This window comes from Jaculus jaculus, chromosome 17 (genome assembly GCF_020740685.1).
Source record: "Jaculus jaculus isolate mJacJac1 chromosome 17, mJacJac1.mat.Y.cur, whole genome shotgun sequence".
NCBI classification, from domain to species: Eukaryota; Metazoa; Chordata; class Mammalia; order Rodentia; family Dipodidae; genus Jaculus; species Jaculus jaculus.
In genome coordinates, this window is record NC_059118.1 from 8,996,385 (window position 1) to 9,022,484 (window position 26,100).

Consider the following 26,100-nt stretch of genomic DNA (forward strand, 5'->3'; position numbering starts at 1 on the left):
GCCACCTGTGCATCTGGCCTTCATGGGCACTGAAGAATCGAACCTAGGTTCTCAGGTGTTGCAAGCAAGCACCTTAACCCGCTAAGCAATTTCTTCAGCTATGTTTCTTTTTTTTTTTTTTCTTTTTGAGGTAGGTTATCACTGTAGCCTAGGCTGACATGGAACTAACTTTTTTTAGTTCCATGTTAGACTCAAACTGATTGATCTTCCTACCTCTGTCTTCCAAGTTCTGGGATTCAATGTGTGTACTACCATGCCTTTCAGTAACATCTTTTTAACAACAGCAACAACAAAAAAATTCACAGTTATAAATTAAATGGTTTGGTGGGCACAGGTAATTAGAACATAATATATAACGAACAACTTTTTACTTAAAATATTTTAAAACCAAAAGTATATGGCTTCATAAAATAACTTGGTAAGGGTTAAATAAAATAAATTAACAATTATAAGTCCTGGGGTGGAGAGGCGACTCACTGCTTCAGATCACTTCCTGCACAAGCATGAAATTCTGAGGAGATACGAGAGACGCCTTGAGTTTGATCCCAGGACCCACGTAAACAGCTGGGCATGGACATAGGCATCGATAACCCCAGTCCTATAAGAGAGCAGCGATAAGAGAATTTCTGGTGCCTTGAAGGAATGGTAAGCTCCAAGACCAGTGAGTGAGCTCAGCTTAAAAAAAAAAAAGGAAGAAGAAGAAGGCGGAAGAGCGATGGAACAGGATACCACACCTGCCATCACAGACAAAGGCACCCTGCCACAGGCAGGTGTACGGCGCCGTTCATGGACACATACATGTGCATATGCCGCAGATCACACACACACGCACACACACACACACACACACACACACGCACACGCGCGCGCCATCAAGAATATGAGGCCCCATTTCTAGAATCATTTGTTACTTGAGTCTTGGCAACCTGAAGTTTCAGTTTTCATAGATTCATTAAGTGTCCTGAAATGCTTCCTTCTAATGTAACCCATGGAATTCTCTGTTCCAAATGTCAGTGACTCCTGAGGCTTAATGAAGACTTTGTTTTACTAACTTTAAAAAAATAACGTACACTGTCATTGACTTTTCCAAAGTATATCAAAGTAAAATGATGTCTTTATCTCTGACCTGAATTTTCCCCAGTCTGTCCTAACAGGAGGGGAACAATCTACCTCTGGTGACCTTATTTTGATTGTTCCATGCCTGGCCATTCTGGCCTCTCACACAGAGCTAAGGAGGAGGAAACATGATGTAAAATTCTACTAAAACATTTGATCAGAGGACACTTTGTGCAGTCTCAGATAGGGGCTGTTGAGAGAGTGGCATGTCACTGGCTTTCATATCCAGGAGTTACCCTTTGTAGATCTCCAGAACCTTCTCGCCTCAGATTGATGAATTCTTACTCTCACCTAGGGTCATTTTATAATTGTTCGATGAAGAATTCAAGGGAACTAAGCTGTTCATTGGCCCTCACAGTTTCTTAGAGCACATCACATGGGTCCATTGTCTCCATAGTTCCTTACATGAATCTGGAAAGCTCCAATTCCAATCACTAGTTGTTCTCTTTTCTTTTCATAGAGAAAGTGTTCTCTGTAAGAGGCATGAACTCTGACACAATTTATTCTAGAAACTTCCAGAAACAGATCCTTATCGCCTAAACAGAGATAGATGTGATCCACGTTGGTGTAATATCATATATATTTACAAAGCTTGGAGCTTTTTTTTTTTTTTTGGAAGCAGAGTCTCATCTAATCCAGGCTAACTTGGAATTCACTCTGCAGTCCACCCTGGCCTCAAATTCACAGTGATCCTCCAAACTCAGCTTCCAGAGTGCTGGGATTAAAGGTGTGTGCCAACATGCCCAGTTCTTTTTTTTTTTAATTACTTCTTTTTCAACATTTTATTGATAGTTTCCATACATGTACATAATGGATCTTGATAATAATCCTCTCACATTGTCTTCTTTTGTCCCCTTCATGCCACCCTCCTTCTGCTGAATCCTTTTACTGAATCGCTTCTTCTTTTCACCCAGTCCCTCTTTTATTTCAATGTTGGCATTTCCCCTCCTTCATCACCCATGTCAAAATGTTGATGGAGCCAATATTGCACAGGTCTGATGCAGGTAATGACAGCAACTACTGGTGAGACGCGAATCTCATTACACTGCTAGGAATAAGACGTTTTTGAAGGGCTCAGCACTAAATGGAACATCTCTGTCATTCCCTTCAAGGCTTAGGGAATGCCACAGGAGAAGGAGCGGAACGCCGTAAGGGATAGAGCAGGGAGGAGGAGTGCTGTGTCACATTGGCTGCCAGACACAAGGTGTCCATTGCGTTCATGACATCCCACCGGCTTAATTTTCCTTGCTGCTTTCTTCAGAGAGCTCTAGAACAACCTCGCCTTTTCCTAAGTTTGATTCTCAGGGCCTTTTCTCCTCCTCATGGTTATTGATGCCGTAACACCACTTGGCTTAAGAGAGATTTCTGTGCAGTCACTTCAACTAGATGCCTTGATGCTGGCATGTAGTGTGGCTGATTTATTTGCCTTCGTGGCATCAGATACTCTAAATTCCCCAGGTGCTCCTGCTGATAGTCAGTGGAAAAGCAGAAGAACTCTGTCTTTCCAAGACGCACCTGGAGTAGAGCAGTGGATGAGAGGCATGAGGCCACTTCACAAATCTTCTGTTTTTGTTGTTTTCTGTTTGCAGATTTTATTCTTCACCGTACAGTCTTGCAACCAACCGCATGATCCCACAGACATCTATCACGCCATTCATCGCTGCCTCCCCTGTGTCCACATACCAGGTACGTCTGACTTGGCGGCTCCTCGGGAGAGATCTTCCTTGCCAGTAACACGATTGTGAGACAAAAAAAAAAAAAAAAAAAAAAAAAGACATGGTGCAATGAAAAGACAAACTGTTCCGATACACGGTAGTCACACCTTAATATGATAATGTTTCATTTACCAATTAGCCTACACTTTCAGGGCCTGTTTGTATCAATTCACTGAATAATAAAAATCCAACATACTTTCATTCTTCCTGCGGAGATTTTATGATGATGCTACTTTCCTGATAATATTAGCATAGCTCTTTTGCCACTGGGAAATTATTTTGTCTATTGTCTGCTATTTTGGTCATGTGTGTTTCTTGTGGTATCTTTCCTCATTATAGTAACCTTCTAGATGTTCCTTTATGTATGCCACACTAGGGGAATATGATCATATCATTTTTGTCATGGTTTTATTGGCAAAGGTACACAGACAGATGTTAAACTATCTTCCCAGTAGTCACAATTATCATAATGGTAAAAAGAAAAGAAAACAGTGATCGCTCCCCCTGTTCTTAGCTTTTTTCTCAGACCCAGAGAGATCAGAAGCAACCTCAGAGGCCCCACATGATGAAACCATGCAAGGAAATCCAAGCCTTGCTCTATGTCCCAATACTATCTATTCTAGCCAATGAGTTCCAAGCTCACAGGTGGATTGAAATCCTCACACTCCTCCCCCAAAGAAACAGTGCTTGTCTTCCTCCTTGGAGCTCCTTACTGCCTTCTCTTTTCCTAATGAAGTCTTTAGAATTCTTCAGATTCTGATAAGAAAATGCCTACACAACTTACATAGAGAAAGTACTCAGTGTCTAAAAAAAACTATGGAGAGAGATGAGGAACAAACTACAAACGTGTGCATACATGAGTTGTTTTATTTTTTTTCTGTCTTATGGAAAAGATGTTTGTGTGTGTGTGTGTGTGTGTGTGTGTGTGTGTGTGTGTGTGTAGTTTGCAATGGGTGAGAGTGATTCTGCTGGTTACTACTAATTCTGAGTTTTCACCCTATCTAGTCTCCACATCCTTTGTAAAAGGTGTCTCTTCTGTCCCAGCAACAGACTTCAGGAGACATGCTTTTTTCCTTTAAGCATGGATTCCCACCAAAACATGTTGTTTTTGTTATTATCTGTCATTCACTTAGAATCTTAAAACAACTCATAGGTCATGAGCCAGTGGGATAGATTTTTGTTTAAACTGAATTAGGGGCTCCTAGAAGGTCTGATTTCTTAAATGCCTGTCTTTGGGACCTGTGTGGTTGTGCGCAGGTGCTGCTCAAGTTTTGTTCTTCCTGAAGGCACTGGGGGGTGTGCGTGTGCGTGTGTGTGTGTGTGTGTGTGTGTATGTGTGTTCATGTGTGCATGTATTATTATTATTTTTTTAATCTTGGCCCCTGATTGAGCCAAGACCACCCATTGAGCTACTGAATGGAACATTTTGAGCACTTCAGTGATATGAATAAAATATCCACAGCAAAGCAAGTTGACTTGGGCGGGCTCATTGGTGAGATTTATCTTCAACACCATTCTTTCAAATGAGATCAAAGCAATTTCCCATGTGGGTTCTTACTTAGCACCCCATTTTTTTAAACACATATTGTATTGGCAATTTTGTTCGTGTGAGTAATTTGAAAATAGCCAAATCTTCTGGTTTTCTATGTGCTGACCAGCTTACATGGGCTGACTTTGTCACATGGCTGACATACGAGACATCTAAGAAGTGTGGGCTGGCTGACATACACATTTCTATTCACCATCCCAATTGTCATGAGAGGAGGAAAAGAAAGCCACAGACGTGTACGTGTTTAACTTGGCCTCAACACAAGGCATTCCCTCAGATCCTCTGTTTTATTATGCGTAGCACAGATTTTATTGTCTAGGTAACTCTAAGTTCAGGTCACCTTAGCAACTGAACTTACAGGTGATGACAGCGTGTGGGAGGGAGGTCTTGGCAGCGAGCTCTTGCTTCCTTCAGGATTCCCATGGGCATTGCTGGGTGCTGTCCTGTAACTAGTATTTGAGGTCTCCTGAGCCTGTCGTGCTTAACTAAGATCTCAAGCCATGGCTTCAGGGTCCACCATGGTCCAGGGGTCCCTGAAAGCAGCCACTGGAAATGGGGAGTTGCTTTACGTTTCACTATGTCTCAAGGACCAAATTTAATCAGAGCCAAGAATCCCCTGTTGATTCTTGGTCTTGCGTATGAACTAACCAGGAAGTCAGATGGACTCTCCTTTCTCATTGACCTAGCGTGTCTCCGCCGAACACAAGAACCGAGTTCTCTCTGTGATTGCTTTGTGCTAATAAATGCTATTTGATGCATAGGTCCAGAGTACTTCATGGATGCCCCACCCGCCATACGTTATGCAACCAACAGTAAGTGCTCTCAGTCACCTGAGGCTAAATATTTCTATTATCCAAGTGCGAGCTTTCTAATGCATAGCAGCTTTGGGGGTCGAGCTTTTGTTATGATCTGTAAGTCTTTCGGGAAGCCGTGTTCTTCAAAGACAGGGCTTTTCCTCAGAAATCCACAAAGGCATGTGTAATTGACAGCTAGAAATAGAAATGCAGATAGAGGTAGATGAGGAGAGGGGAGAGAGAAAGAGAGAGAGATTGTCATGAAAGAAAAAATTCTACTTCCTGTGGCATCTTACAACTCTGGACAATCAAATCCCTTCTTTAAAGAAACTCTTTTTGCTTTACTTCTCTTTCTTTTATGGCTTGCTGACTTCAGCTATGGTCTGATTGGCTTTGGGAACAATTTTGAGCACCATGGTCAAGTGCTGACTTGAAGAAATATAGCAATAATATGGAGATAGCTGTCTACTAAAATATGATGACATGCAGACAGAGAAGTGGATATGTGTTGTGCATGAATGACTAATAGCCATTCTGTTCTTTAGTGGCAAAAAATGTTTTTCAGAAATATTCAAACTATTTCTTCCTTGCTAGATTTCCCATTGGTGCCACATTCCAGCACTCCCAAGTGCAAAAATGTGACTTGTAATACTAGAATTTGAATGTAGGCAATAATTACATTTATCTTAGTCTTATCTTCCAAACTTTCTAGCTCTATTAGAGAGAGAAAGTGTGTGTGTGTGTGTGTGTGTGTGTGTGTGTGTGTGTGTGTGTGTGTGACAGAGAGAGAGAGAGAGAGAAGCACTCTAAAGAGAATGTAAGGCAGGGAAAGAACGTAGACAGGAGTAGTCTGGTAAGTCTCCTGGATGTCTCAGACACTGAACTTAACACTGCTTGGTGACGGGGGGATGTCAATGAAAAATGTATGTGAAAAATAATGTAGAATATGACATATTATACATCATTATTGCCATCCTTATTATAGAATATGTTCATTAAACATGTTAGACCCTTTAGAGATTAAATTGAAATAAACCTGTGCATATTAAATATCAGGGAAATAATTGTAGTAACATTATTTCCTGGACTCAGTGAACCAGAGACTGCTTTGCAAATTTGGATTTTGCTATTTTATCTTCTGGAAAGGATATTTTCAGATCACTCCTAACAATCCAACATTTCTTTCTCTTTTTAGACTCAAACACACATTTCCCCCCTTACTACACACAAGAGAACATGGGACCATATTTTGCAAATCCCTCTATTTACTTATAATTTATACACCTTGGGGTTTTCCTGAGTTCATTTTCTCAGTGTTCTATAAATTATAGCAATATGCCTGATACACAACAAATCCAGGCTCTTCTGACCAAGTCATGAGGTAGCATTTGGCACATACTGCCAAGTGAATATATGACCCAGCACAGACTGAGCCAACACAGGAAGAACAAAGACAACCCGTGCCAAGGCCTGCAGAGGAGGCCATTGAAGGCATCCACCACCTTCATGGAGAAATGAAGCCCTCACGTGTAGAGTACAAACACTAACTTGGTCCCCTCACCGAGGCCCAGCATCATCTCTCTGTGGCCAAAAGGAATGCATGTCTGGAAAATCTGAGTACTTTTCCAGATGTTAAAGCATGCAAGATTCTTGAGCTTTGAAAGAAAGAGAACAGGGTGGAATAGCCCTTACCCTCAGCTGTAACTCAGGACTTCAGCAATGTTTGTTGGATCTCTCCCACTGCCAGACCAACACAGTTTCAGCCTCGTGTTTACACGTATGGTTAGCACATTATCTTGTTAAGCAACAGAGGATGTGTGTGTGTGTGTGTATGTTTGTCTTCTTGGAATTTTCCTTGTTATGACTTCCACTCAATGATACAATATCACATCCCAAGAGTGTACCATGCCTTATATCTGAGCCTACACCATTTAAGTTAAAATGAGATGTCTGTGGCTGCATCCATTTTATGGAAAAAGGAGAGTGCCTGGGCCACCCACCACTTTGTTTTATTAAGCATGGAAAAATGAGCTAAACGATGTCATGGAAACATGGAGTTTGTGCCATCACTCTCTGCCTTCTAACAGTCTTGTTTCTGGCATAAGGAATATTAGCAATGGCCTGAGTTTTCATCATCAGAGTGGGGGCTAAAGTGATATTAAAACATAAATGTACTTAGGCTATCTAAGGCCAAGAAACAAAATGACTGCATCTGGCAAGAATGAACTAGTTGATGACTTATGGTGTGGGGTCTTGGCTGGTTCATTGAGCTAGGAAACATGCCTAGCTTATGTTGAATTGGAAAACTTATGAATTGGACAACTTAAGCTTTATGAGCTTTGGTATCCTCACACAGACATCATAATACTGGGATAGTTATATATTTGTTTATTAAGTGAACTAAAGAATTGGCACTGAAAATAGTTTCCTGCACAGTAAACACTCAATAAATGCTTGTTAATCGGCTATCTAAATAAATGTTAAATCATGTTTAAAATTATCTCATTTTTAGAAAATTGGATGTTAGTATAGAACGTTGAGAATTACAAGAATCAACCATTTCTCTTACGTCAGGTAACTTCCTGTGCTGATGAGTGTGTTGTGGCTATAAATAAATCACCTTTCTTAGAGTGGCATTTATCTCATTGCCTTATTAAACCATCAACATCTGATTACTAAAAGTAATGCACACTGGGTGACCCTTTGTCACTAACTGAAGTCTGTTTTACAATTAAATCCACTGCAACAATATTTACTTCTCAACTTTCTCCCTCCACCCAGATCTGTTTCCTGTTTTAAGATTCTCTTGTGTGAGAGTTCTCGTGGTAGAGGGAGCTCCTTCCACGGTCGGCATGCATGCTGCCTACTGAGTGGGAGCCAGGTGTGTCTCCTGGACCGGAAGTCCTCTAGGTTCCTTCTCAGGCTTAACTCAGAGTGATCTAATGGCTCACTCAGGATAGTATCTGAAAAGAAAACATTGCTTCTATTGAGTACTGGAATATTTAAATGGAGACCAGTACCTGGGTCTTTGTATTCCATAGTGCACAGATGGTTAAAAGGAAGGAGCTGCCATTGATGAGTGAGAAATGAAGCCATGGGGAGAAGGGAAAGGGACATTTGAGGAGAAGAGAAAACTTAAGTATATAACTGTATCTGTTCCTTTTCTTACAACTCTTACCAAAGAATGGACAAGAAGCAACCTAACAGAGGAAGGGGACTGGGGCTCAGTTACTAAAACACTTGCACAGAGAACATGAAGACCTGACTTCAGATCTCGAGTAGCTTTCAGGAAGCCGGTCAGTATGGTTTGCCCAAGTTATCCCAAGTCCTAAGGAAGCAGAGACAGGAGGATGTCTGGGATGTGCTGATCAGCTAGTCCCACCAAATTGATGAGCTCCAGGTAGAGAGACCCTGTCTCAGAGCTAGAAAGAGAAGGAACCCACCACTGAAACTTGGACTCCCCACATACTTACACATATATATCATCATGCATGTTTGCAGACACAAACACGACAAAGGAAAAAGCAGATAAGATGAGAAGGCTTTATGTTAGCTCACAGCTTAATGAGATCCAATCCATCATGATGGGGAAGGGAGGCTTGACTTCAGGAGAAGCTTATGGCTGTGGTAGCAAGAGCGTGAACCTGCTTGTTCATATCTTGGCAGAGCAGGAAGCAGAGTCAAGGGGTATGGGGCATATAGTTGGATTTTTTTTCCCTTTTCCCTTTTTACAAAAAGAAAACAAATATTTATTTATTTGAGAAAGAGAAGGACACAGAGAGGGGGAGGGAGAGAATGGGTGCATCAGGGTCTCCTTCCACTAAAACAAACTCCCGAAGCATGTGCTATTTTGTGCATCTGGCTTTACATGGACAACGGAGAATCTAACCAAGGCTTTGCAAGCAAGTGCCTTTAACAGCTAAGCCATCTCCCCTGCTCCACTTTCCATTTTTTTTATTTAGTCTGTGATCCCCATCCCATGGAACCCCGTATCCATGGTGAGAGTGTGTCTTCCCTCCGAGGTGAATCCTCTCTGTGGACACCCTCACAAGCACATCCAAAGATTTGCTTCATCGATGCCCTAAGGCATGTACTATCAAATAGACAAGACAAACTGATTGTCTCAGGCTTGGGAGTGAGCTTGCTTGATAAAGTGCTTGCCTGACGTCAGTGACCAGAACTCACAAGATGCTGGACAACTTGGCACACCCCTGTGATCCCAACACAGAGGAAGTAGAGGCAGGAGGGTCTCTGGGTTTCACTGGTAAACTTCAAGCCAATGAGAGACCCTCTCAGAAAAAAAATAAAAAAATGTAGACAGTATTCCTGAGAATGGCAGCTGAAGTTTACCTTCTTCATGCACACACACACACACACACACACACACACACACACACACACACTTGAACACATATATATGCACACCACTGCATATATCCAGGCACAAAGGTATCTAAACAGCTGGCTGAAGTTTGCTGTCTCAGTGTTTCCTTCTTGGGAGATTTGATTTTTCTAAACAGTATGTAGTTTTCCTTTCATTAGATTTAGAAAAAGATTCTGGGGAGGGAAGCGGGTAGGGACATCATCCCATTCTTTGTGTAAGAGAGAAAACAGCACTCCTGCTGGACTCTAGGACCTCATTGGATCTGCTGGGATGTTGGCAAAGCCCGCTCAGAAAAGCAAACACATGTCTGTTTGTGCTTGGCTGTCTCCAGATATGTAAGGAGAAAGGACTGGGGGACATTTGGCCATGAGCGGGGAAAGATGCTGACCTTGTCAAGGCTGCGGGCTGGTTTCTGCCTCTCAGTACAGACCTGTCTACCGCACTCCGAAATCTGCGTTCTGCATTCAGAGTGGTTGACGGATTGCAGAAATGTCTGCCCTCCAGAGCAGCATGCTCCACACAGGAATGGCACATGAATGTAGTCAAAAGTCCCATGTTCCAGTACATAGGTATGTTGTGCAGTCCACACGACTGACAAGTAGAATGAAATGATAGCCCCCCGAGAGAAAGCCGAGTTCCATTCCCCAAAATGCTAGTTAGGCTCCTTTGAATCATGAGTCTCCCATTCTTGGTATGGGTGACAATGCTCATCTCAAGGAGAAAGGCCAGCTTTCTTTCCTACTTAACTCCAATTTGGTTATCTAATTACAACTGTGTAAGGAATACACAGCCCCTTATGAAATCATTGGAAGCTCTGTCACCACGCATGGCTAAATTTAAATTTTTATGAGGAACAAACCCTGTGCTTACAGCTAATGAGAAAATGTAGACTTCTTTCCTACAATAGGATGGTTGAAGAAAGACAGTTTACTTGATTTGATTATTTGTTACCCGAACACAGGTGAGGGCTTAGGTCTATTTTCAGAGGCTATGACTTCTAAGTTTCCAGGTGTGTTTTCTGAAAAAACCTATCACAAAATTTGGAAAAAGACATTTCATTTTTTTAATTTGTTATTTATTTATTTATTTATTTGACAGAGAAAGAGGGAAGAGGAAGAGAGAAAGAGAGAGAGAGAGAGAGAGAGAGAGAGAGAGAGAGAGAGAGAATGGGCACACCAGGGCCTCCAGCCACTGCAGACGAACTCCAGACACGTGTGCCCCCTTGTGCAGCTGACTAACGTGGAACCTGGGTAATCAAACCTGGGCCCTTTGGCTTTGCAGGCAAATACCTTAACTGCTTAAGCCAGCCCTCCAGCCCAACATTTCAATTCTTTCTCTTTAAAAAAGTAAGGTTTTCATATAATGTGCTTTACTTTAACACTGGAAAGACCAAAAACTCAAGCCCTGATATTTTCATTTTCTAAGTGTCATCTATGGCGTTAACCCAGTTTTAAAAAATGCAAGTATCTGTAGGAAGTATTTCTCAATCTAATAACAACTGCCTTCCTGATGTGCATATTACTTTTACCAGAAGAGAATTTATGAGAGAATCACCTTACGAAGAGCATCTTCTTCTCCTTTTAGTTTAAAAATATTTCTACTTATTTATTTGCAAAAGTGTGTGGAGGGGGAGGGGGAGAAATGGAGAGTGTGTGGGTGGGCCAGGGGCCTCTTGACACTAGAAATGAGCTCGGGACCCATGTGCCACTAGGTGCATCTAGCCTTACGCGAGGGCTGGAGAAGTGGCCCCGGCCACCAGGCTTTGCAAGGAAGTACCTTAATTGTGAGCCATCTCTCCAGCTCCCACTTCCTTTTAAATATACCTCTGGAATGAACTAAATACAAATAAAATGGCTCCCACAGTGGGCTTTGAAATCTCCTTCCCTTCCGTAAAAGTCATGGCTGGCTTTGCTATTGTTAGGGGGACTCTACAATTTTTTTCTATATAATTTTATATATATATAAAAAAAACACCTATAGAAGCTGTCTTGATGTCTAAAGTTCAATACTGCATAGAGTATTAAAAATAAACTCTTCGCAATTAGGATGCTGTCACCCATACATTCTGATTCTCCAGAAGGAACCCTTTTAACAAGTTCATGTCACCCAACCAAATTTATGTGTATAAATGAATAGATGTGGATAATGTGGTATTTTCAATATCTGAACAAAGCTCTTTTTCTAAAATATGGTACCACAACTTGATTTATTATTTTTTTTTTTCCAGTAATAGAACTGTCTTGGTTTTACATAGCTGTAAAAACACACCTATGCTAAGTAAGCACTTTGTAAAACAAAAGAGAAGTTTTGTTGTTGTTGGCTCACGGTTTTAGAGGCTGAACGTCCGTGGCCTGTATCCACATCTGTTCAGCACTCAGTTTCACTCACCCCATGGCAAATGGCAACACATGGCTTCAGACGGCATGCAAGAGAGAGGTCACAAGGCAAGAGTTAGGGGCAAATATGAAGCCTAAGGGCCCTGGTTCAAGGCTCGATTCCCCAGGACCCACGTTAGCCAGATGCATAAGGGGAACATGCATCTGGAGTTGTTTGCAGTGGCTGGAGGCCCTGGCGCACCCATTCTCTCTCTCTGTCTATCTGCCTCTTCCTCTCTCTGTCTATATGGCCCAAATAAATTAATAAAAATATATTTTTTAAAAAGAGTTAGAGGCAAAGAACAAAGAAGGATCAGTTATTCTTCTCTCAACTCTCTGCAGAACTGACACAATCCCTGCCAAGCTCAGTTTACTTCACAAGACCAGAACCTATTCATGAGGAAGCCATGAGCCAGTTATTTTCTATTAGGTACCACCTTTCTTTTGTTCTTCTTTTGTAGAGCAGGAGGGCAGGATCCCATAGAGCTCAGGCTGGCCTTGAACTCAATGTGTAGCCAACGATGATCTTGAACTTCTGATCCTCCTGCTTTTACCTCCCAAGTGCTAGGATTAGAGGCCTGCACCGCCACACTGGGGTTTATGCACGGCTGGGAATCGAATCCCACGTTTTGCACATGCTAAGCAAGCATTCTACCAGCTGAGCTACATACCTGCCTGAGGTTCCCACCTCTTAAAAGACTCACTACCTTTCAGTACAGTTCACAAGGGAACAAGCTTTCCACTCATGAACTATCTCTTAACCACAGCAAGAACTGTCTGGATGTGACTACATATGAGCCATACATAGATCCGTATCAACTCTTCCTTAAAGTCAACGTACTATGCCATCCCATAAATGCACCAAAGAGTATCTAGCTAATATCCTACACAATCCTTTTTTTTTAATATTTTTTTAAATATTTTTGTTCATTTTTTATTTATTTATTTGAGAGCAACAGACACAGACAGAAAGACAGATAGAGGGAGAGAGAGAGAATGGGCGCGCCAGGGCTTCCAGCCTCTGCAAACGAACTCCAGACGCGTGCGCCCCCTTGTGCATCTGGCTAACGTGGGACCTGGGGAACCGAGCCTCGAACCGGGGTCCATAGGCTTCATAGGCGAGTGCTTAACCGCTAAGCCATCTCTCCAGCCCCTACACAATTCTTTAAGTTCCTCTTTTACTAATTCCTCAGAAACACAAGACCACAGTGTTCAATACTTGTGAGAAGCAAAATATTCACAGAATGCACTGATGTCGCAAAGGTTTATGTGTTCTAAAGTTTCATGCATGTTATTACCAAATTGCAACATACTACCAGTAATTCCAACCCCACCATTGGTACCATAAACAATGGCATGCTTTAAGGAGTTTTGAAAAAATATTAATTTTTTTTTTTTAATTTAAGGTAGAGAAGGGTTTGCAAACAAGAACTTCTAACCACTATCCAACCTCCCCGGCTCCCATGTTTTAAAGATTTTGTTGATGTTTTACTTTTTATTTTTTTATTTACTAACTCTAGGTTCATTTACTTGCCCACTTTTCTTCTAAGGTAGTGATCTTTTCTTATTTATGAAGCAAGCAGCATATGTTTTGTTTCATATAAGAGGACTCTAGAAAGAAAAGGTGTGAATGAAAGTGGAAGGGAGACATTTAGAAAAGAGCAAAGGAGTGAAGAGAAGGGGGAGGGAGAATGTAGGTGGCTAATGAGGGCTGAAAGTTCAAAATATATTACACACATACGTGAAAATGTCACAGTGAAATCCACTGTTGTGTGTAATTAAATGTGCATTAGTTAATACAACTCATATCACACTTGCTAAGAACATTCATAGAGATACTTTATATATTTCCTCAGCTTATTTGAATTTTAATTTTTTGGTCATACATATAATTTTAGTATTTTTTAATATTTTATTTTTATTTATTTATTTATTTGAGAGAGAGAATGGACACTCCAGGGCCTCCAGCTGCTGTAAACGAACTCCAGACACATGTGCCACTCTGTGCATCTTGCTTACGTGGGTCCTGGAGAGTCAAACCATGGTCCTTTGGCTGTGAGGAAAGTGCCTTAACCACTAGGCCATTTCTCCAGCCCTAATTTTAGTATTTATGTATTCAAATGTGTCAGACTTTCTCACTGGAATAAGATTCAACAATGTACACAGTGTGCATATATGTAAATGTGACAATAAAGGCCATTCGTATGAATATAAATTATCTGTATAATGAATATATGCTAAAAAAAAAAAAAAAAAACTAAGGAGAAAGAAAAGAACTTAAAAGTCAGCAATTTGGGGCTGGAGAGATAACTTAGTGGTTAAGGTGTTTGCCTGCAAAGCCAAAGGATCCAGGTTTGATTCACCAGGACCTATGTAAGCCAGATGCACAAGGGGACACATGTGTCTGGAGTTTGTTTGCAATGGCTGGAGGCCCTGGTGTACCCCTTCATTCTCTCTCTCTCTTTCTCTCTCTCTCTCTGTCTCTTGCTCTCTCTCAAGTAAATAAATAAATAAAATATATTTTTATAAAAAAACAAAACCCAGCAATTTTGAAAGAAAGCTAACAAGTCAACGTCTTGAGCTGTGTGAGCCTTCGCTGTGCATCTCAGTTCTCTGGTTGTGGGGTGAAAGCACCCACCAGCCATGCATGAGCAAACGGGTGTAACAGTGCTAATGAAACTTTATTTCCAGAAATTTATGAGGGAGGGCAACCTTTGCCTCGTAGGCCTGGGCTATCCAGTCCCTGCTGTAGACAATCTGTGTGAATTCCGCTGATCGCTGCAAGATTCATACTATCAAACCCACCTGCTTCACTCTCTCTGATGCCAGACTTTGCGGCACATGCCACCACTCCTGGATTTATCCAAGAACCCATCTAATGGTTTAAAGAATGTCAGAGTCTCTTCTATAAATGCCTTATGCATTTTAAGTATTTACTTTAGCATATTGATATTTTGTTACTATTATCATGAATTTCTTATTTTATTTTCTGATTGGAAACTTTAGTGTCTAGGAAAATAATTCATTCCTATATGCCCTTTCCAGAGGTCATCTTTCAGTGAATCAAAAACATTGTTGAAATTTAGAATACATTCATAAGTAAAAATGGGAATACAGATCCTAGTTCTTCTTATTCCAAGATTAGATTTCTACAGTATGTATTACCAGATAATGATTTATTTTGATACCTATGTCACTTTCCTTATACACATCTACACACATACACAACCCGACATAGAAATATCAACTATGTGTATCTTTTACCAAAACCAGGCCACATAGTCCCTACTTGGTTTTTCAAACTATCACTTTCAGCTAATAGCCTCCACTTTCAATATAAAGAAATATTTTTCAGAACTTGTGTATTCAAATTTTTTTCACTGATTAAAAATTTATACCTCTGAAGCAAAAAAAAAAAAAAAACCAAAAAACAATTCCATAAATTCCATATGCTATATCTGGTACTGTGCTACTTAAGGCTCTTTATGATTATTTTTATCTTTGAGAGAGAGAGAAAAAAAGAGAAAGAATGTGAGTGCCAGGGCCTTTACCCTCTGCAAACAAACTCTAGATATGTGTGCCCATTTGTGTGTATGTGTGACATTGCATACTTGCATGACTGTGATCTGGCTACATGGGACCTGCAGATTCAAACATGAGTTCTTAGGCTTTGCAGGCAAGCACCTTAACCACTAAGCCATCTCTCCAGCCCGTTTAAGACTCTTTAAATCTCAGTCTGTTTTTCTTTCCCTAACATTCCTGACTAACAGATATTACATCTTTATGAAATGCTTGCATCGTGGCTCACAGTGCCATTTGACTGATTCTTTTATACTACATAAAAATATTTTTATGACCCATCATTTTTTTCAAATGCTATTATTGTTTTCAATATATTCTATCAATTATCTATCGATAATTCTAGCTATCCACCTCAGGTTTGAATCTGCACATTTCATGCTTCATTTCCCAGCCCAGTTTCATTAGAGTGACCCCGTGACTGTTCTTCATCGTGGGGTGCCATGGCTGGGCACTTTTGTCATTTTACCTGCCGTGTATGTTGGATTTCATCCAAAATTTTCTGGAGAAATTTTTATGACTCTTTTTATCTCTTTTTGCCAATTTAATTATAAATTTTATTCGCAGTTAATTGGATTATAATTGGTAATTTATTTTCTAAAAGTAGATACTCTGTCATTAACTATATTTGACCACAATATGGACTTCTGCAGACATGTTTTTGATTATACTCATTAATATTTTATTATTCTTGTACTGGTTTTCATTTCTAGAATTACTAAGTGTCATGTGCTTCTTGGTGTTCTGTTTTAGTCAGATTTGCTTGTCAGAATTACAGAAACCTCATGAATGTGATTTGGAACAATTCCTTTGCCCCTAAATTCTGGAAACAATTAGATTGTACTAGAAGAATAAATTATGGTAATATTTAAAGTCCATAAAAATCATCTTATCTGTTTGGAAACAGATTCTGCTGTGTGTGTATTCTGCCAAATTCAGCTTTAAAAAATTATGACTTCTGTCATCTTCTTAGAAGATGAAGACACCTAATCCAGGCTCCAATTAGTGAGTGCACTCTGAGATGGTCACCATTAACGAGGATGTTGCTAAATGTCTCGTGATAACTGCATTGACCATGCCATGGCCTTCGCCCGCCTCTCATGGTTAGTTCTCCAGGTCTAGTTGCTCTTCCTTGCACTCGCTACCTCGATCCTTAATATAATGCAGTGCAAAGCCAAAATAATTGGTTAACCACCATTAAATAAGAAATTGTTGTCAATCGAAACTTACACTTCTTACGAATGAATTTTTTTAATGTATCATTATTAGTATACAAAGAATTCAGTTTCATTCTTGCGTCATAGAAAAACAAAACTGTTCTCTCCTCTCTTTTCCTTCTCACCTCCCGTCTCGTGCCCTTCCCACAAACATGGCCTCCTTTCTACTTCCACGGTGCACGTTTCCTTGGTCCTTCCCTGCTTCTAATCTCCTCTTCTCCCCTCCTGTAATCGCCTATCATGAGTCGTAGGCCTTAGGCTCATGTCCCATATTTACATACGTCAACCTTTAAAAGTTAGGAACCACAAATGAGAGAGAACATGTGTTTTTTTGTTGTTGTTTTTGTTTTTGTTTTTTTGGTCTTTCTGGGGATGGGTTTCTTCACTGATTGTAATTAACTCACATTCCATTCATTTTACTGCAAGTTTCATTTTTTTTTTTTAACCAATGAGTAAAACCCTAGTGTGTGAACTAATGAAATAAATCACAAATGTTTTAAATAATATTCATTGGTGATAAAATGTGAGGAACATTTTCCTCAGATTTTTGCTTCATCTGGTCTCCTTCTTCATTAGCTCTTAAAGTTTAGTCATTGACTTCTCATTGTATGACCTTTAGAATCTTGGATTCTAGAAGATTAGCAAATAGTAAAAAAAAAAAAAAAATGAGCAATAAATATGTGCAGACTATGTGTATTAGACGTGGGGAAATAAAATGAGAAGTCTTCTGCCTTCAAGATATGTGATCAAGTAAGAGAAAATGTTCATATATTTAAGATAATTTAATTCAATATGTAGTTGAAGGGTGAAATGTTTAGTAATTATGCCAGGAAAAAGAGTGAGCAGCTTTACACAGTCAGGAGGCGGGAACACAGGTAGAAGGACGGACGTAAGCACTTAGAATAGGCTTCTAAGTGGAAATTACACACACAAGTACGAGAAAAGAACTTCGAGTTATTTCAGGAGGTCAAATGCTATTAATTAAATGAAATATTTGCTATGGATTAAGGGAGGAAAGATTTGGTTAGAAACATTAATCAGGGTCTGTTGAAATATGTTTAATCAAACCTGGCAGATCCTCTAGCACACTTTATTAGCTTGACAATACCAACCCTATTGTATACAATTCTGGTTTATTTTGGAAAAAGTTAAACATAAATTTTAAATTATGCCACTGATAGGTGTGAAAATGTCATAAACTCCAGTGGAATAATGTACAAGGCAAACATGAATGGAAAAACAATTAAACTTTGAGGCATTGTGAGAATGCAGTTACTTAAAACCTGTCTATATAAAGTAATTTTATACCAATATAATATTTTTGTTGGTAGTTTTCATTTTCCACAAACTCCTTGGAGAGAACATCCCCTTCTGTCTGAGGTTCCTCACCTACTGAACAAAGGAAAGTATAAAATCTTTTGAAATTCAAAAACACATTAATCCTTTTAAAACTAAACCTCAGGAACAACCTTGGATAGTGGAGTATGTCTAAAACTCATCCCTAAGGAGGCAGGGGCTGGAGAATCAGCAAGAGGACAGCTTGTTTTAAATAGAGAGATCCTGTCTTGAGAGTGGAACGGTGCCTGCCTAGCTTGTGGGAGAATCTGGATAAATTGGAACCTGCCAGATGCCACGGTCTCTGTATTGTCTTGACATAAAATTAACACCTATTGAAATATTCCAACTCTGGTGCTGTGGAAAGGAGGTGCATGTGTGTGTCTGTGGGTACATATATACATATGCCCTATTTTTTGTGTGTCATAAAATCTTATTGGGGCTGGACAGATGGCTTAGCAGTTGAGGTGCTTGCCTACAAAGCTTAAAGACCCATGTTTGATTCCCCAGTACTGACATAAACCAGATGCACAGGATGGCACATGTGTCTGGAGTTCACCTGCAGTGGCTAGAAGCCCTGGCAAGTCCATCCTCTCTCTCTCTCCATCTCTCTCTCTTTATCTGCTTGTCCCTTGTTCTCTTTCTCTTAAATAATTAATAAATAAAATATTCAAAATGTTATTGTACTACTTGTCTGAACTGAGAAGACTACCTCATAGTGGTCCTTCTAAAACTGTTGGCAGAGGATACTCCATAGCTAAGAGATCAAATTCCAATTACACATGACCTCCGTTGTGTCCTTAGCCAGTACTTGGAATTTATTCATGGCTTCCTTATAGAAATCAGAATTCCCTACTTTGCCAATTCCTTCCTAAAGACATCAACATTACTTTCTTAATATCTGTTTAACATCAATATAATTAGATAAAAACCTAATACTAACTGTCCCATCTCTATGAAAGTCTCTTTTTCTAAAGACAGCAAAAATATAGCTGACATAAGGTCCGTGCTAGATTTTCTAGAAAACGGCAAGTTGCCAGGGCAACATAATCTTATAGAGATAGGGCAAATCATTTATTTTACAGATGTTGTCAGGGCAACCAACGCTCTGAACAAATGAGATGGGGTGGGGAGGTTCCATGAACTCCCTTTCCTTCCGCGGCACCAGCGGTGTACGATGTCCTCATGTGTTTAAATCCCCGATAGCCATGGGACTTGTATTTGTTCGACAGATGTTAAATGGGGTCAGATTTTGAGAACAATTCTACATTTTTTAAATATATTGTTCTTGGATTGGGGTGATGGCTCAGTGGTTGAGTTCTTGCTGAATAAGCTTGAAGCCTCGCAGGCTGGAGACCACTAACTTCAACTCCCCAGAACCCATGTGAAAACCTGGGTATAGCCAAACATCTGTGTATCAGTCTGTGGCGAGGACGTGGAGCTGAGACCAGAGAATTACTGGGCTCTCTGACGGCAACTCCACGTCAAGGGAACGATCCTGTCACCAACGACCTGTAAGTGAGGGACACTGGACTTGTCCACTGTCTTCTGCATGCACATCCATGAGCCACACACATCTGCACACACACCCACAGACCCCATACATCACACAGACCACACTATGTATATACTATACACAGGCGCACACCTACTTACACAAACAGGAATATGTATGTTCCCACTCCTCACGCTGCGTTGCTCCAGATGCATGCAACCCTCTTCCTCTCCTCTCCCCTTTCTATCTCCAAACCTCCTTGCCCTCTACCTGTGTTCATAATATGCATCCTAAATACGTTTCACTTGAGATCTGTCCGTATTCGTTGAAGTTATTATGTTTTCCAATGATCTATGTGGACTCCCATGTCATTTCTGTACCACTTATAGGAAATATGGAAAGAGTTTGGGAGTCCTTTTTCCTGTCTTTGAATGTAAGGTCTTCTGTGTGCTTCTGTGCTTGTTGACTATGTTTGATCATCATAAGCAAAAACTGTAGTGTGTCAAGAAGATTCTATCCCAGTCTCTCCACCTAGCCTCTCTTTTACTTCCTAACAACCAGAAAAAAAAAAAAAAAAAATCTTATACTTAGTTTAAGACAATACCCTTGCTTTGGCTACAATATAGGATAACACTCTACTTGGGTTAATAATCAAATTATACATACATGTATATATATGTTGGGTACACTTATGGGCCCCAGGCCACTGGATGCTAAGGTAGGCCTGAGCTGTCATCCTGTTAAGACTTAATTTTCTGTTCCGCCCTGGCCATGTGACCTTTGACTCTTCACCTGGAAGATCCCTATATTTTACTGAAGTATCAGCCAGCAGCCTTCACACAGCCAGTTCTCCTGTGACCCATACCCCAGAACTTTTCCCACCACTACATGAATGCTTATAAGCCCATTCTCCCAACAAATAAATGAGCTGTCCTCTGACACAGTCTCCCTGGTGTTTCTTCCTGTCACACTCATGGCCACTCAAGACCCTGTTGCACAGTTGCCTGGGCACCTCTGAGAAACTGCTGTGCAGCAACTCCAGAGCAAGCAGGAACCACATATGTGTATACATATATGTATGTATATTTTATTTCCTTTGTGACCTCCAATTATTGTTTTTATATTAATATAGATTTGAATTCAAAAGAGAGAAATCTGACCTATTCAGGCCTAAAGTGATTGAGTAACAAGGACTACAATATCACCTGTTCTTAAAAAGATGCTGAGTTTACCTTTAATTAAAAACATGCTCAAGAAATGCAGCTTGCTAGTGACATGATTGCCTGCATCTGGAATGCCAGAGGGAGGATCCTGAGTCCGAGTCTAGTCTGGACTCCATGTTGACAGCCTGATTCAAAAATAAAGAAACAAAACAGAGAGGGAGAGAGAGAGAGAGAGAGAGAGAGAGAGAGAGAGAGGAATGAAAGAAATAAGGAAGGAAAGGAAGGAAGAAAGAAAGAGAGAAAATAGGAAAGGCAATTAGGAAAAGGGCACAGAGGTCATAGAGGAGCAAGTAAAGCTATGGCGATTTAATTGTAGTTGACTAAAACAGGCCATTCAGATTTTGTCTTGAGTTTTCTAAATCTAGGATTAGAAGAAATTTGTTTTAAATTTTCTGAAACTGGGGAAGGAAGGAAGGAAGGAAGGAAGGCAGGAAAGAAGAGAGGAAAGAAGGAAGGAAGGAAGGAAGGGAGGGTTTGGAAGAAAGGTATATTGTTTTATTCTTCTTTGGTGAAGGAAAGAAACCAAATATACATGTATAAATGTCACAATTGCTACTAAATGCATATATAGCATTAGAAATATTTATTTATAAATATACTTATACTGATATATATCATATATGTACGTATATATCAGATATGTACCTATGTACAGATATCATATATATATACATACATATGCATATATATTATATCATACACACACACACACACACACACATATGTGTTTCTGTGTGTGGGTCTGTGTATATCATAGTATCCCTCAGCCTAATGTCTTAAACTATAGCATCTGTGTTATATTAGTCAAATTTCCATGACTGTGAAAACCCACTTAAAGGAAGAACAATGTCTTTAGGATCATAATTTCAGAGGATTCAGTCCATGATCATTTGGGTCTATTGTTTTCGACCTGTGTATATTGCGATGTACATGGTGTGGAACAATTGGAGGGACATATGGGCCCAATTCCTAGTGTTCAGGAGAGAAAGAGAGAGGCTGGAGACAAAATATCCTTCAAGGCTATGCTCCTCCTTGTGATCAAATTTCTCCTACAAGGCTCCACCTCCTAAAACATTCCCATCTTGCATAGTTATCTTGGGATCAGTCCTCAAAACAATGGCTTTGGGGAACTGGCTGAAAGGGTAGCATTTCTCAAGTAGTTCAATAAATATTTTTTTCTGTTCCTAGTCCCTCATGACTTACTGAAATGCAAGAATAGCAGTAAATAAAATTAACATGTGATTCAGAGGGTCAAATTTCAACTAAACATATGCCACCTGATGTCACCTAAAAAGAGCCTACATGGATGGAACAGCCAGGGTTTTCCCCAAGCACTTCCTTTGGCACTCTCAGCAGAGCCTGCTCACGTACTTAGTTGAGATCCTGAAGTACTACATATGGGAGCATTCAGAGGCAAGTTTCACCTTAAGTACCGATGCCAGGTTCAAGGACCATGAGACATTATCACTTCCTGGCTCACATAATATTCGTGAATTTGGGTAGCACTGGATCCTGAAGATGAGCCAGGGCGTAATATCTCAAGAAACTCCCTTCCCGTCTGTGGCTCTTATGATCTTCCCACCCACACTCCCTTCTGGGATGTATGCTGAGCATTAGAGGGTGAATTGTGAGTCTGCTTTAATGTTGAGCTCTCTGAAGCCTCTGGGCTTCTGCTTTGATGGGTTTTGAGTGCCCTCAGCATCTCAGAGCCATTTCCCTGGTCAGGATGGCGATACTCAATGTGCTCCTACAGTAAAGTACATAACTAATAAACACGGGAGTCAGGATAAAACGCAGTCCCTGGTAGCCAGCAGACATAATAGGACACCATGATTTGGTGTGGACTGGAGAGTCCCTGTGCAAAATGATGACACTGCTTAGCTACAGCTGACGCCAACCCAATTCTGTTTGACAAGAATCACTCCAAGTTCACCTGACTCTACAGCTGTACTTTGTAGATACCAGCCAATCCATGTCATTAACAGAGAGGAGGAAATGCACTATCCAGACAGCCTGGTCAGGAAGACAAATCCCTAATCAATTACATCCCAATGCTTTAGTTACACTTTTTCAATGAGGGTGATGGGTGATGCTTGCTTCATCTGTGTTGCTTGATAAATCATAAGTTCCTTGCACAAAGTGGGAGAGAAACACTGGCTAAGAAGCTGAGAAAATTGAGTGCCTATGTTTTAAAAAAAAAGATGCATCTTCATCCAAGTTAAAAGAACTTTGTGCTTTTGGCATTTTAATTCGCACTTACCACAGAGGAAGTGAGTCTAATGATCAATTTGGGCCCCAAATAATAACCTTAAAACTCCTATTCAAAAGAGGAACCTTTTATCAAAGAGGTAATCTTAGAGGTTTTTTTTATCAATGCACATTCAAGCTAGTTCTGCATATCAAAGTTGTGGATTAAGATCAATTCTTACTTTCCTATAAAGCCTTTTATCTCATCAGTCTTGTATCTCTAAGTATTTTCAATCAGTAACTAAAAAATCATTATGATGCCCAGTTTGTGTTACATGCTACATACAAAAACCTGTAATAGCATATTTAAAAAGGATTTTTTTTTAAACTTTCTGAGCCATGTACAGGATTAAGTTCAAAGAACAGTTTAGAAGGTGTCAGACTAGAAGCAGCTTCCATGTGATGCCAGGATTAAGAAAACTCAAAGAAGCAAGTGTAGACTTTATACTGAAGAATGAGAGAAAAAGCATCAATAGTAACAGTAGCAATGACAGAAGAGGCTATGGTACAGCTAAAGAGCCTGGAGACATAGGAGAGATCATCAGGAAAAAAAAGGCATGAAACCAGTCAAGCAGGCTGCACAGCCACAGAGAGGAGACTGAAGACTTATGTAAGGTAAGCCGTACAGCTCTGTAGAGGACGGAGGGAGAGGAAGAGAGAAAGGGGGAGGAAAGGAAAATAGAGGAGATCTAGCCACAAGGCGAACCCACAGTTCTCACAAGCCTTAAAAAACCCACATAAAGCCAGCTGCACAAAGTCGTGCATGCATCTGGAGTTCATTTGCAGTTATTAGAAGCCTTGGAGTGCCCGTTATCTCTCCCTCCTTCTCTCCTCCCACTTTTCTGTGTGTGAATTCTCTCTGTCTCTCTCTGCTTGCAAATAAATAAATAAATAATTTTAAAAACCAATCTAAAAAAAAAAAAAACAGTTGAGGGATTGGTATGACACAAAAATGACTCCCCTGTGACAAGGCGACATCGATGGAGGGCACCTAAGCGCTCTTCATACCATGCATGCCTACCCCCGTGTGCCACCTTGCAAGATGACTTATTTGGCATTAAGCTAACTGGGGTGGGGGCGAGGGCACCAAAACAAAGAACACTCGCAAGTTATGTTGATTGGGGTCACCCCCACAACCCCTGGGTGGGACACAGCTACACAAGACAATTGTGGGTGAGAATGAGGCTGGATAAAGGCATACCATGGAAGAAAGTGCCAGTGGTCAAGGGTTCAGAAGTCCTCTGGCAAGGAGCAACATAAGTGGCAAGATAACGGAGAGCTTTCAAGCACAGGTTGAGGAGGAGTGGCTCAAATCTCGTATCTCCATTTCTGGCCACTACTGCAGTCACCTTCTCTTTGCCGGAACAAGACACCTGATCCAAAGCTGTGCACAGAAGGCAAGAGTTGATTTCGGGTTTCCAGTCTTGAGGGGGCATCCCAGCATGGCACGGGAAGCATGGCAGAGCAGAGGCCGGGGATCACTGCTTGTCACGCCAGCTGGAAGGGAGTCGCCTCAGTGAGCCGACTGTGAACACCAAATAGGGCTGGACTAAGACACATCAAGACCCACCTCCAGTGTCACAGCCACTCCAGCTAGGCTCCATCTCCCAAATTGCCAAGAGCTGGGGACCAAGCATCCAAAACACATGAGACTCAGGGGAGAATTTCATATTCATACCACCAAGTCACTTACAGGAAGTTACTCTAAATAAGGGAGCAATCCTAGAAAGGGTAGTGATTGCATATAGACATGCAGTGGACTCTGAATGGGCATAAAAAGTCAAAAGTAAGCTACATCTGGTATAGTAAGAGTCTGCGACCAAAATCCCCATTCCAACCAATAGACATGTCATTCAGACTTACAACTGACAAGGAAACTTCAGACATTGACTGTGCCGCAGATCAAAGAAATGTACCAGATGTCCATTGTATTCAGCAGCTGGAGAATACAGAGCTTCTTGGCAGCTTGGGGAATGTTCTCTAAAATAAAAAACTTTATTTTCAGTCATCAGTCGCCAATCGAATAGAAAAATAGCCAAAACAATTTTTTTTTGAGGTAGGGTCTCACTCTAGCCCAGGCTGACCTGGAATTCACTATGTAGTCTCAGGGTGGCCTTGAACTCATGGTGATCCTCCTACCTGTGCCTCCCGAGTGCTGGGATTAAAGACGTGCACCACCAGGCCCGGCCAAAATAATTTCTTTTATCTTATCATGGAGTAGTAAAATGAATTTAGAAATGAATAGCAAGAGAAACTATAGAAATTTTACAAACCCATGGAGACTGAAAATAGACCTTTTGGTTGACCAATGCAATGGGTTCTTGAAGAAATCAAAGAGGAAATCGAAAAATGTCTAGAATCAAATGAAAATGACAGCACAACTTATTAAAAACCTTTGTGATGGGCTAGAGAGATGAGTCGGTGGTTAAGGCATTGACCTGCAAAGCCTAATGACCTGGATTTGATTCCCCAGTACTGACATAAAGCCAGGTGCACAAAGTGGCACATGTATCTGGAGTTTGTTTGAGGTGGCTAGGGGCCCTGGCATGCCTAGTCTCTCTCTCTCTCCTTGCAAAGAAATAAAATGATAATAATAACAAGCCCCAAACCTGGAAGCAATAGATGGCGAATGGAGAGAGGACTAAAGGAGGGACGTTTGCTGATGGGAGAGATAGGAATGAAGAATAACAGGAGGGGAAAGGAAAATGTAACTGTCACCTCTTCTCTTTCATCGCTGGAGCCTAGACTCATCCATGGGTGTGGGTTTGTGTATCTCTGCTACATGCATGTCATGAAAACAAAAAGACTGTCTAGGGGTAGGAAGGGGGTAAGGAATGGGAAGGGGACCAAAGATAGTAACAAGAGAGCAAATGTGAGGAAAGTGCAAACATTTACTTATAAGGAAATGTCATAAAGAAAACCATTCGGGGCTGGAGAGATGGCTTAATGGTTAAGCGCTTGCCTGTGAAGCCCAAGGACCCCGGTTGGAGGCTCAATTTCCCAGGACCCATGTTAGCCAGATGCACAAGGAGGCGCACACGTCTGGAGGTTGTTTGTAGTGGCTGGAAGCC

General features: G+C 40.8%; 1 protein-coding gene across 7 annotated transcripts in view; it reads left to right on the forward strand.

Moving 5' to 3' along the window:
- Rbms3 (RNA binding motif single stranded interacting protein 3) overlaps positions 1–26,100 on the forward strand; it is a 1,479,068-nt gene that overhangs the window by 1,370,919 nt on the left and 82,049 nt on the right. For 5 of the 7 annotated variants that reach the window (XM_045136303.1, XM_045136304.1, XM_004662084.2 and 2 more), the window contains 2 exons: positions 2,706–2,802; positions 5,142–5,192. In XM_045136303.1, the coding sequence (XP_044992238.1) occupies positions 2,706–2,802; positions 5,142–5,192 (148 nt within the window). The remainder of the gene's footprint in view (positions 1–2,705; positions 2,803–5,141; positions 5,193–26,100) is intronic. The other 2 variants (XM_004662088.3, XM_045136307.1) reach the window with 1 other exon arrangement.